Source organism: Arachis stenosperma, chromosome 10 (assembly GCF_014773155.1).
Source record: "Arachis stenosperma cultivar V10309 chromosome 10, arast.V10309.gnm1.PFL2, whole genome shotgun sequence".
Lineage (NCBI taxonomy): Eukaryota > Viridiplantae > Streptophyta > Magnoliopsida > Fabales > Fabaceae > Arachis > Arachis stenosperma.
In genome coordinates, this window is record NC_080386.1 from 21,255,057 (window position 1) to 21,269,541 (window position 14,485).

Here is a 14,485-nt window from a genome sequence, read left to right on the forward strand (position 1 = left end):
CGCGAGAACCCTTGCTTATTTAACACTACATCCGGGCACTAATGCAGCGGCTCTTACTTTGACACCGTACTCGAGCCATACGGCGCGTTGCTTCCGGGCAACGACCTAACTTTAGCGCAATAATGTCTTTGATTCATGTCATGGGGGTTCGGCTATATTTTTATGTTGGTTGCCGAAGACCTAACACAACCCTCCTCCTTTATCCAGGCTTGGGACCGGCTATGTACCGCAAGTGTAACATAGCTGGAGTTTATGAATAAATTTGTTAACTAAATAAATTAATTTAAGTATTATATGACATTCTTTTTTCAAATCTAATTATGGTAACATTTGAAAATAAAATATTTTATATGTAATTAAATATTAAATTTGTCTATAAATAAACATAAATATCATTTTAAAATATTAAATTAATTTATAAGCATATCTCGTTAGAGCTATCGTATGAATTTTCGTGTTCTCGTGAATTTAATAAATGTTAAAATCTTCGACTCCTTCAAATGTCATTACAAAAAAAAAAAAATTAAATTAGTTAATACTTGAGAAGAGTTAAAATACAAAGAATAAAAATTAAAAAAATATAAGTTATTACTAATTAAATCTCTCATTAAAATAATTATATTATTTTTCTAAAATAATACTAAATGTATAATCGATATTACCATTAATGTGTGATTAAAAAATCAGATTAATATCCTTACACTACTAGTGCTATTAGTGCTATACGATTATCAAGATTTAGTGCTATACGGTGATTAAGGTTTCATTGAGGCTTTTAAAAAATAAATAAATTAGTATTAATACCAATTAAAAAATATTAATTACTTCATTAGTCTTTTTTATAATTAGTGTATAAAAAAATTATCTAATTAATGACAAATCAATATATGATAGGGGCGTGGGTTTTGAAAGTCTAATATATGAAAGTGATAAACATTCTGACGGTTTTTGGTTGAAATTTTTTTGTTCTCAGACATTTTTCTCCCTGTATAGTTTCTTTCGTAAAACTTCATCAATGCCAGTATGTTTTGTATGTATTCTTTATTTTCTTTCCCGTTGTTTAAATAGAGAAAATTTAGGGCTCAGTATTTTTATTAAAATTTAGTTAGTTTTTAATTATTAAAAAAATAAATAATTTTATATCATTAGATATAATTTCACACCATTAAAAATATTGATAATGACTAATTAATAACGACAAATCACAAAATTTGCTAATCCTTAGCATTTCACTTCTAAATAAGCATAGTTAACAAAACGTCTCTAAATACATCAAAAACTAATTCCACATCCAAAAATGCTCATTTATACACTCCTAAAAAGCACATTCAAAATTAGGACCGAAATCAACATTTTTACAGTCATTTTTAATTAAATGTGTAATTAACATTTCTTCCTTTTCTTTCATTTTTCAGTTTAGTCCAACAAAGTACAGTTTGACCAATTCAATTTCTCCGTATTTTTGGCAATGTGAAGTTAGCATTACTAGTTATGACTTATAAGCGGTTGGAAAAATATAATTTAGTAATCAATTAAAATTTCAAAGGGAAATTAGGTCTTCAAACGAAAATTTTTTCATTATAAAAGCTCGATTGAACCCACCAATAATTGCTAGTTTAGTTCAAGCTTGATCGAGGTCAAATTTCAAGTTGATCTATTTTTTTCGAATCAATAATAATTAATAGGTTGATGTTTGACTCAACTTAGTTGTTGGGCTTTCAATATTTCTACCATGTGTAACCACATGAATTTGTTTGAGCTTAAGTCCATTTAATTTCTTCAACCTTATCCAAGAAACTGTGGTACTTTCTAAATCTTTTGTGCCATCAATTTTTCTTCTCACAAAATTTTTTAACCTAATAGATCAAGAATTAATTTATTACAAATTTAAGTTTTATTTAAAAGTTTATTATTGGCCAATAAATTATTGTATACATAAGACGAATTTAAATCTTTCAATACTTATTTAAACAGACAAATAAGCTAACTATTTGACCAATCATAAATAAGTTTTTTTGCCATTAATTTGGACATTGGATGCCCACGAAATGCATGCATGCATACATTAAAAGTTAATACAACATTATTATATTATAGCGACTTTCGACCTTTCACTCCGAGGTCCACATAGCATTATTATTGAATTTATTATATATAGACTCCTATTTAATCCATTATTAGGGTTCCATGAGAGCAACGTGCTTTTATTTGTTTTTAGTTTTTACAAAATTAAAAAGTAAACATATAATTTTGAGCGTGATCTTTAAGAAGGCCCCATGTTATTATTAGAAACAAAAGAGCATGATCGATCAATTGGTCGTTCATTTCATCATCTATTATATTAAATTTTGTAATTTTTCTCGTGATGGAGTGAACATTCAGCGTGGCATTAAAGTTAAAAATAAGAAGTACTATGCAACCACTTTATAACAACCCATGAAAATGAAAACAAAAGAAAGAAAATACCTAGAGAAAACAAGGAAAAGCAATAGTATAAAAAGTTAAAAGTCTTCTAGAGAAAAGAAATTACTTTTATCTATTATTTTGTTTTTACTTTGACTATGATGAGGAGATGAGAAAAGGAATAAAAATACTAAGTGAACATAAAAATTCAATAATTAATATGAAAGCATATTTTTTAGGTCATAATCGCGAAAATTTGATTATAATTTAAATTGAATATAAAGTTTATTATAAGTATGAATTTGATTCGCATTTTATAGACATTGTGAAACTAATTTGTACTTCTATATAGTATAAATGTTTTGTGTGGTTTAGTATTCATGTAGTACTATTAAAGAAAAATTATTGCTTTCTTCTCATCTAAGTAGTGTAATTTCACATGAGAAAATTTCTTAAAAGAAAATTGAAATGTATGTTCATGTACAATTTTGTTTTTATCACATGTTTCGCGGGATTTTTGTTTAGGGATTGTAATATTGTATAGTAAATAACTATGTCAATTGTTTTAAAAAAAATAAAAATTCCTTCCATTTTATGCATATAGTTATTTAATTTGAGAATTATTATTCAACGAATAAGGAATTCAATGCACAATTTTATTTTTTCATAGTTCCCACATTTTATATCGATCTAACAACTTATTATATTAATTTATTACTTGTTAAGAATCTAAGACGGTGAGTAACAAACTGTACCAGCTACCAACCCTATCTAATGTCATATCTTGGGTTTCTTGTTCACCTATCAAATCTCAATTTGGTTACATTATATCTCTTTCATCATGTTAATCTCTGAAAGCAGAATAATTATCTATCTCGCTAATCAATTATTCATAGCACTTTATCACTTCACATTCAGACAGGGAGGGTGTGGTAACTAACTGTCTAACTGTTTGTAGGGAAAGAATAAAATGACAAGAAAATAAAAATGAAGAAAAATGATCAAGTATTCTAAAAATATTGATATTTTAATCATTTTAGTCTTTAATTTTAATTATATATTTTTCATACAAATGACTAAAACTATACTAAAATATTAATGTTCTTGAAACACTTAATAACTTTACAAAAATAAATTTTCAATTTTGTTTGCGGTGTCCAAGAAGACAATGATAATATTGAATCTATAATTTAGTTATTTATCTTCAATTAATATATTAGTAGTTTTTAACAATTATCAAGTATTCTAAAAGTTTAGTTATTTATCTTTTTCATTATGTTTTATTTGAACTTAGAGTCTAATATTCAATTTTTATTTCCTTTTTCTAAATTCTCTCTTAAAATAATCATTAATTTTATTACTTTATTTACTTGAATAGAATCTTATGTATGACTAAAAATGTGAGAGATAAGGAACTTTTCAGTTTTCATTCACTATAATTTTAGTAAAATATTAGGGGTCAGCACTTTTAATTTTAAAAAAATAGAAATTAGCTGGCATTAGGTCAAATATAAAAAAAATATTAAAAATATTAGTTTCTTAATATTTCTCATTTTGATGTCCTAACATTTATTCCTTAACTTGCTAAAATAAATATATTAATCTTTTGTACATATGCAACTTTTTAAAAGATACTAGTTAGCGTTATGTTTTTCTTTTCCAAATAGTTAAACATATTTTAAATTTTAATTGATGAATTTATAATTTCTAAATTTCAATTTACAATATTATACTTTTCTTTTATTTTAGAAAAAAAAAACTAGATTATCTTTCCTTGTGATTTAAGATTTAAATATTGTATGATTTCACATCACATATGACATTACAATAGACAAGTTCCAAAGACTTTTCTATGTTCCCCACCCTTTAGTTGACTATGAGATTTCAGATGTCAAATCATTTTTCATAATTGGTCATCAGCATAAGATCCTCATCCTCGTAGAGGTCCATATCTAAGTAAGTTAAAATTAGTAAATTCGATTTTTACAATGGATTTTATGATCAACTTTTTATTCATCAAAAAGTTAAATTAGTAATTAGTCACTAGTTTCGGCTAAAGAATATTCAAGAAAATTTACAGCTAATAACCTAAAAAAAACTAAATTAGTAAATTATTAAACAAAGCTCCACTACTATACAAACCACAAACAAAAGTCTCCAATGAAGGCATTAATCACAAGTCGTTGGTAACTGTTCACATATACTTGCCATGATGTGTTGTGTTTTAATGTTGTATAAATCTTGTTCTGAGACAACTTTTTCCTTGAAATGAAAACGACAAATAGAAAATGATAATAAGATAGACAAAATTGTATCAATTTAATAAAACAAAAAATATAAATACAGTTTATACCCTGACCCAACACTATGGTCTAGACTCAAACACACCAAAAGGACCAACTTAAAGATTGGCCTTTGTTTCCCACCGACCTCTTCGGAAGAAGTCGGATTCAATACAGACTCCTTCCCTAGGAAGTCAGGCTCGAAGGATAGATGACAGATAATACTTATTCAAATAAATAATTGTCTCTAAAATCTCTCAATCCACTTCCAGGAGTCATATCTCAACTATCCTAAGATAAAGAAATGTTTATTCACCTTAAAAGGTGAAACTACTCTAACGGTGGTTATTGGATCACCACTATAAATACACTGACACCCCTCAGGTATCTCTAAGTTCCAATATTCTTTAAATCTGCTAAATTCTTTGCTGACTTAGGCATCGAAGTGTCTTTAAAGATAGCACCTCTCATTCCCTCACACACGCAAGTCAGATGGAGGTTCCCAGACACATACCAAGTCAAAAACCACTACATCTAGACATTTAAACCAGCCTTACAAGCCCAATCCATTAAAACTCAAGTTATCCACGTAACAAATACAAATAAAAAGTTCTTAACTATTGGAACTACTATGAGTATTTTGTTTTATACTGACGTTGAATAATATATATATATAACACATAAATAATTTTTTTTCTTAAGATAATAAAAAATAGAAATTAATTACTATATACTTTTGTTTATATAATAACACTTAATTAATTAATTAATTAATAATAATAATAATAATAATAATAATAATAATAATAAATAAAGCTAGAGAACTATTTTTTTTTCAATCAACATTAGTCAATTTTTTAAAAATATTTTATTTATTTTAAATTCTAAATCTTAAATTATAAACTCTAGCCTCCTCTAAATCCTAAATTATAAACTTAAATTATAAATCATTCAAAAAATAAAAAAAAATTAAATTAAAAAGATAATTAATATTAATTAAATAAAAATTACTTTTCTATATTTTATCGTAACATAATAAGCACAAAATTCTTATATACTAATACTACATACATAAAACAATTAAACTCATCTTTCAAAAAATTAACAGAGATAATTAGGAAACCAAAATCCTCCTATATATGTTGTCTTTGACATTATAGATTTAATTAATAAAAAAAGATGTTGCACTAATTAATAGCACTATATATGATATGATGACGACTAACGTTGGTGAAGTGACGTTGTTGTGGCTTGTTCAACCAAGTACGTATCTTTGAGTATATGACATGTTCGTGTGCGTAGATTATAACTGAATACTTATAGATATAGATAATTGATAATGTTGTTATCTTCCATGTAGCTTAGGTTGACAGGTCACCTAATTTAACACTTATAGTTATAACTTAAAAATAATGTTTTTCATAATATCTATGTCTAACTAAATTCTTGTTGGATCCAATCAGATCACTACTTTTGGTTTAGTACTTTATTTGTTGCGCAACTACCTAATGCTAATATGGTATAGTCGATCTACTTTTAACACTAATCTTTTTTTATTTTTCTTCCCTTTGAATGGACACTTGAATAAATCAAAGTTTAGTATAAGTATCCTGATGATGTTGACGGCGGTATACAGGTCACTAAATAAATACTTAGTTTTACAAAAATATTATATATAATAATTAAATTTTTTTTTAAAATTTAACTTAATTTCAATATAATAATTTTATGACATAATGTTGTTTCAAATATATATATATATATATATATATATATATATATATATATATATATATATATTTGTTTTAACAAAATGGTAAGAAGAGTTAAGCACATTATTTCTCAAACCAATTAAAAGGACTTGCTATTAGAGATAATAAATAAAATAATTAACTATTATTTTATTTTGTTTTTCATTGTGTAAAATAATATATGAGCCCATTTAAAAAATTCAAAAAATTATGGTTAACTTGATTATTAGCAGGTTACGTTATTATCTAAATCTCAACTATTCATATAAAACAAAATAGAATGAAAAGTTAAAATTTGCATAATTAATAAAAAAATTAAAACGCTCTCATTTAATAAGAAGTATTAAAGGATGAACCGTATCTAATTAAAATAATAATAATCAAACTCTTCAGCCGCAAGTAAAATATTATCCAAAAGTCACATATAATACAAGAGCTACTTTTTTTATAACAGTTATTATTGCTCAGTCCAATGGTATTTTGTGGAGCATAAAAATTGTAATATAGAGCAAGGAATAATATATAACACTATTGTGCCTAGCTTTGATTTGGTCTCTTTTTGAATGATATGCTACTATTTCTAAACAAGAAATTAAACAAGCAGGTTAGTTACAAGTAAATTACTAAAAATATGAATATGGAATCAATTATTGATCGATCACATCTCACTCTGAAATTATTTGAACGTCACTAAATTATTGAAAAAAGATATTTTTATAATAAAAAATATATTTTTATTTTTGGTGTGTTTAGTAAATTTTTAATAATAAAATAAAAATATTAAAAAAATAATTTTTTTAGAAATAATAATATACATTTTTTTAAAAAATTATTTAAAAAAATATTTTTCACATAATAAATAAACAAAAAATATTTTTATATTATTATGCTTAAATATAATTATTAATAAAAAAAATTTTTTACATGAGATATCCAAATATAAAATTATTTTTACTTTTTCAACGATTTTTTTTAAAAAATACCACTCGAAAAATTTTTCTTTTTAAACTCACCCAAATAAGTCTTATATATTTAAAAAAAATAAAAAAGATTAGTAGATTAAAATTAATGGATTTAGATCCTTTAAAATTTGAATTTCACTTTAGAGAGTAAAATAGAATCTCTCACTATTTATTTTATAGATAGGACCAAGAATAAATATGAAAGAGAAACTATTCAATAGTAGAAGATCACATTTTACTCTCTAAAATAAAATTTAAATTTTAGAGGATCCAAATCCAAAATTAATATATTCTATTATTGACTATATATGTGAATATATAAAATTCAACCCCTAATTTGAAGACTTATGAAGCAAGCATTTACGAACTCATCAATTAACAAGTGGGTGCAACAACTTTTATTGGCACGAACCATGTTTTCCCAGCATTCATTCTGACCACGGATTATTTCTTAACTAAACCAAATATTCCAACATATCTCTCTCTTCTTTAATCTTCCCTATAAAAGCACCCTCTCTTAATACACTCTTACTTGCATATAGCAAAAACCTTAATCTCCATACCATTATTAGCACAAATAATTAAACTCTAAAACATGGAGTATCCTACTATTCTCATCTTTCTATTAGCCATGTTTGTTCTTTTAACTTCCGCATTTTCCTCAGCAAAGGCCAAAATTTGTGAGCACGAGTTTGTTGTAAGTTCTCTCATTACCCTCTATTCATTCTTATTTCTTATTCCCCAACCCCTTTTTTTTCTTTTATTGAATTTGAATATATAGGTTGAAGCAACACCAGTGAAGAGGCTGTGCAAAACTCACAATAGAATAACTGTGAATGGACAATATCCTGGCCCTACTTTGGAAGTCAACAATGGAGACACTTTGGTCGTCAAAGTCACTAACAAAGCTCGCTACAATGTCACCATTCACTGGTATATACCCTAATAGTGCATACATAACATCAAAAAATTTTTTTAAAAAAAGATAAATAGGTCTTTGACATTTTGGTCCGTAAACATTTAAATTTTTGAAAATTTAAAAATACATTTAAATCTTTAACTTTTTCAAATTCTGGACATATCGATCATTTTCTCTACATTTGTTCTTTTTTGGTTTGGATCATGATATTCATTGGGTTGAAGATCCAATGACTAATCTCCTGAATGGATACTATAAAATAAATTAAACCGAATGACTCTTAATCTTTTGAGAGAATCAAACTCAGAAGAAATGGTTAATTAAGAGACACAAGATCCTTGTCTATATGTGCTAGCTCGTGTTGATTAAGTTACGCACAATTAAAAATCACATTTTACGATTATTTATTTTGTTTTTAATAGCAATTAGATATTAGTTATTTTATATTTTGTCACTAAATGATTTTGGCGGCAATTATACTATTATTAATAAAAATCTTTTTAATAATTATAAAAAGTACATAACTACATTATAACATACAATAATAATAACAAATATATAATTACTGTAAAAATATAATTAAATAAGATATATATAGATCATTATGCTATTGTCACTAAAAATGATTTTTGTTATAGTATATATGGTTTTATAAATTTTTTGAAATATGATGTATTTATATTTTTAACATATATAATACTACAAAATAAAGAAAAAAATTGTAGCAACAGATAAATTGTCTGAAAATAAGATAGTCTCAATGGTTGAGTACAGTAAAGTTTCTAAATATAGAAACATAGTATATTATTATTTAATTATATTGCTGTATATATTTTTGCTTAGGCACGGTGTAAGGCAAATGAGAACAGGGTGGGCAGATGGACCAGAATTTGTGACACAGTGTCCCATTAGACCTGGAGAGAGTTACACATACAGGTTCACAATTCAAGGACAAGAAGGTACTCTTTGGTGGCATGCTCATAGCTCATGGCTAAGGGCCACTGTTTATGGAGCTTTAATCATTCGTCCTATACAAGGACACCCCTACCCTTTCCCTAAGCCTCACCGAGAAACACCCATTCTTCTAGGTAATTATTCTTACTTATGCAATCTAATTAATTATTAGTTGACATTCATTGTGTATCATTTCACATTATTATTCTTCTTAGAGCTTTAATGCGGTAGCTTTTTTTAGGTTGCATTAGTTTTTATTAACAAGTTAATGTTAAACTATAACTTCATACTATCATAATAAAAGATAATTTATGCCAATGAATTATAGTTTAAATGGCATAGTATCTCCATACTCACCTAAAAGATTGTGGGTTTGAGTCTTTCTATTTTTGATAAAAAAAATTATTGTCAAATTTATACATATGAAAAAATGACTAAACCAAATTTAAAAGTATTTCATTAAAAATTAATTAATATTGAAAGTGATGATAATGATGATTAGGGGAATGGTGGGATGCAAACCCTATCGATGTGGTGAGGCAGGCCACAAGAACAGGAGCAGCTCCTAATGTCTCTGATGCCTACACTATTAATGGTCAACCTGGTGATCTCTATAAGTGCTCTACCAAAGGTTTGATTATTATTCTTTGTTAATTTTGATTACACATAATGGAACATGTCACATGATATATATCCTGGCTAATAAATTTTACTTTAGGAAAAGGATTTTAAATAATTATGTGTCGAAAGTGGGCACATACAATAACAATAATCATAATAATGAAGTGAACTTTTGATGGGGAAAATGTTGAAAAGAAAAATGAAATCATTAATATTAGACACTAGTATTAACAATAATCATTAATATTGTTTTTAAGTAATAATAATTTGCAATGCAGGGACTAGCATTGTTACAATTGATTCCGGCGAGACCAACCTCCTCCGTGTGGTAAACGCAGCACTCAACCAACCACTGTTTTTCACCGTCGCCAACCATAAGCTGACGGTGGTTGGCGCCGATGCCTCTTACGTAAGGCCATTCACCACCAAAGTCCTTATGCTGGGCCCGGGGCAAACCACCGACGTCTTGATCACCGGCGACCAGCCAGCTTCCCGGTACTACATGGCGGCGCGTGCCTACCAATCAGCACAAAACGCTGCTTTTGACAACACCACCACAACCGCCATACTCCAATACAAGAAAAGTTCTGTTATGAAACCAGTGATGCCATCACTTCCTGCTTACAATGACACAAATACAGTTACTGCATTCAGCAGAAGCTTCTTCAGCCCAAGAAAAGTTGAGGTTCCTACTCAGATTGACGACAATTTGTTTTTCACCGTTGGCTTGGGACTCAACAGGTATATATGCCCCATGCACAAATACTTTAAACAATCAACATTCTAGATAAAATTAGTTACAAAAATTAGTCATTATTATAATATAAATATTGAAATATAAAATAAATATTAAAAATAATTATAAATATATATAATGATTAAATTTAGTGATTGATTTTTGTTTAAGAATAACATTTTTGTAAGAATAATCAAGCAACTTTTTTTTGGACAAAATCAGCTAAATTTTTTAAATTATTTTATTTATCTTAAATTATAATCGTTAGTTCTAAATTTTAAATTATAAATTTTAAAAGAAGTTAGTTAATGTTAACTAACTAAAAGTTAATTTTTTTAATTTTTTTTTACTTAAAAATTGAAAAATATAAAAAATTAATTTTTAGTTAATAAACATTAGTTAATTTTTTTATTTTTAAAAGTTTTTATTTTTAAAAGTTTTTATTTTTAAAAATTTAGTATTTATAATTTAGGATTTAAGATTAAAGAATTATGATTTATGATGTAGAATTTAAAATAAACAAAATAATTTTTAAAAAATTGCTGATGTTAGTTGAAAAAAATTAGTTAATGTCATGTTTCTTAAGAATATTTTTTAATTAAAAATTTTAGAAGGCTAATAATTTTTTACCAACAACTGAGTAACACATCAAATTTTTAATAATAATTATTTTAAGAGTCTTGAAACGATATTGAATACTTGTGCAGACTTTTTTTTCATTAATAAATATTTCATAATTTTTTAGTTTTATAACTTCATCCTTTTTTTAGAAAAAGCAAAAGAATGACGTGAATTAAACTTAGATCCTCTGCTCACTGCTCTGTTAGTCTTCTTGTTGTTAGTTGTTACTAACCGTTTTATGATATGTTCTCTTTTGTGACTTAGTTCTAATTTTGGACTATATGTTCCCTCCATCTAAGTGTGTTCCTATGTTTCTGAACTCTATTTTTATTGCCTTAAATCCTTTTTTATATCTAAAAATTTACCTAAAATGTTGGAACATAGGTGCCCACCAAATTTTAGGAAAAATCGATGCCAAGGTCCAAACGGGACAAGGTTCACTGCAAGCATAAACAATGTCTCATTTGTTCTCCCAAACAAGATTTCCATCCTTCAAGCACACCAACTTGGAATTCCGGGAGTGTTCACCACTGATTTTCCGGCGCAGCCAGCCGTGAAATTCGACTACACGGGCAACGTTAGCCGTTCGTTGTGGCAGCCGATTCGAGGGACCAAGGCTTACAAGCTAAAGTATGGGTCAAGAGTGCAGATTGTAATTCAGGACACTAGCATTGTGACCCCTGAGAACCACCCTATTCATCTTCATGGCTATGATTTCTACATTGTTGCTCAAGGTTTTGGAAATTTTGATGCCAAGAAAGATGCATCAAAGTTCAACCTTGTTGATCCACCTTTGAGGAACACTGTGGCCGTGCCTGTGAATGGATGGGCAGTTATTCGGTTTGTTGCTGATAATCCAGGTCAAAAATTAAATTATTTATTTATCCTTCTAATAAATTGTTTCATTAAAGAAGATTTTAATTACAAATGTTGTTCCAATATTTAGAGTACCTTTAGTTTACGTTTTTATTTTTTATTTTTATTTTCAATATATTTTGTCTTTATTAGATTTTTGTTAAAGAAAAATAAACAATATTAAAAACAATAAAATCAAGTTTTCTGTTTTTATATTCTATTTTTTTCACAGAATTAAAAAAAATTGAAAATAAAAATAAAAAATATAAATTCAACACACTCTTAAATTTCCATTTTTAACTTGTATAAATTCTTAGGACCTTATGCATATTATTAAGTCTTTCACTATTATTAGACAACTTCAAGTAGCTTTAATAGATTTAATTTAAATAGCACTAGTTATAAATCTTGTGATGATAAAGTAATTAATAATATGTTGATGTTTGATTTGATCTTATATTTTAGGTGCCTGGCTTATGCATTGTCACTTGGATGTTCACATTACATGGGGTTTGGCCACAATCCTCTTAGTAGAGAATGGAAATCGAGAATTGCAATCCATCGAGCCCCCTCCGTTGGATCTGCCTCTCTGTTAGGACCACCAAAATCGTTGAATTCTTCAACCCAATAATGAAAGGGTTGTATTTTTTTGCTTAGTTCCGAAGTTGTTATTATTGGTGTATGTTTCCCAACATTTGGGGAAGGATATTTTGATTTTTTTTTTTGTGGATTTTTGAGTATGTTTCCAATATTTTTTATTTAGAGAAAAATCAAAATTGGGTTAAGGACTTTGGGCATTGTGATGTGGTCCAACACACACTGTAATCTTAGCCCGATTAGTTTAATTGATCCTATGATTATTATTATTATTCTTTTTTTTTTTCAAAATTCATCTAACAAACACAATGTTACAGATCTGTTAGGAAAAGAAAAACAAATGTTAGTGGCTTAGTGCTAAATGTATCTGCCTCACAGGTCACAAGTTAAAATTCTTAATTACGATGGAAAAATAGCAAAAATAATCTGTCTTCGGTTTTAGCAAAAGGATAAATACTAAAGAAAAATTAACAAAAAAAATTACTAATAATCAACCATTTGTTTATTTATTTATTTATTTTGGTAAGACAAGTATCATGTTCAAAACATGAGGAACAAGAGACTAGAACTCACACAAAAAAATCAACCAGAGTAAAATACATTTAAATACCACAACTAACACCTCTAATGAGCGAAAAACGTGATCCTTATTTCCACTCCTAACCCAATACATTTTAATATAAAACATGATCCCGGTTTATAAACATTTTCTGTCTTTGTCTAACAATCATCATAGTGATAAATTAGAATAATACTTTTGGATTTCCAAGATAGACTTCGTTCACATGAAGCAATAAGTTATTGCTCAATTTCTATTAAGAAGATCAAGTGAAGCCTAGGTCCCATCCATTTATACTTTGACCAAATAGCTAGGCAAATCACCTCAATAGGACTCAGTATTTAGAGTCTAAATAGCTAGGCAAATCCTTGAATTTGGACAAACCATGCACTTCATTTTTTCAAGAAACCACACATTTCCACCTTCTATCAACACGTTCTTTGCCTTTGTTTAGTGGATGTGTCTACTCAAGGCATAGATATGGAAGTACACATTTTTTGTTTAGTTAGTAAGACATAAAATTTTGATATACATGAAAAGATACAAAGGCACACAAAGACACAAAATTTGTGTACAGTAAAAAATGGTGGCTGATTATTAATGATGGTAGTTTGGTTGAGATAGTAGTTGTGTAGTAATGGTACTAATAACAATTTGTAACAAGAGTAATATTAAAATTTAATATAATTGTAATTTGTGTCTTCTGTTTTATATTTGTATACCAAACAAGTTTAAAAAATTTATGTTTTATTGTGTCTGTGTCTTTAATGTCTATGTTTCTGTGTTTATGTATTAAAGGATAGACAAAACAAACACAGTCTTAGAAACAAGCTAACCAAACAAATCATGAATCATCAATTTTTAGGCGCAACATCTTTATAGTAATACAAATGGAGAGTTCATATACTGATGTGGCCTCATAGGTTGAGTTTGGGAGTTTATTTGCTTAGGTTGTTATTTTTAAATTTTAAATAATTTGTTTTGGTTGTTATACTTAGGTTGTTATTTTTTAAATTTTAAATTATTTTATTTAGGTTGTTATTTTTTAAATTTTAACACTATTTTTTAAAAATTTGTTGATTCTTTTTAGCATTATTTTTTAAATTTTTGTAGATTTTTTTCAAAAATTGATTTAAATATGTTTACGTTAATTTAGAATTTTTAAAATTGTCAATATATTTATTTACTTTATTTACAAATTTAATTCAAATTTAAATTAAGGTCA

The 14,485-nt window shown here is 27.0% G+C and overlaps 1 protein-coding gene across 1 annotated transcript; it reads left to right on the forward strand.

Annotated features, from left to right (window-relative positions):
- Window positions 1–7,939: 7,939 nt before the first annotated feature.
- Window positions 7,940–12,973, forward strand: LOC130956064 (laccase-12-like). The gene is made up of 7 exons (XM_057883089.1): window positions 7,940–8,095; window positions 8,180–8,331; window positions 9,161–9,405; window positions 9,774–9,902; window positions 10,171–10,633; window positions 11,634–12,109; window positions 12,570–12,973. The coding sequence occupies exons 1-7, from the start codon at window positions 7,994–7,996 to the stop codon at window positions 12,698–12,700; spliced, it is 1,698 nt and encodes a 565-aa protein (XP_057739072.1). The 5' UTR covers window positions 7,940–7,993; the 3' UTR covers window positions 12,701–12,973.
- Window positions 12,974–14,485: the final 1,512 nt, after the last annotated feature.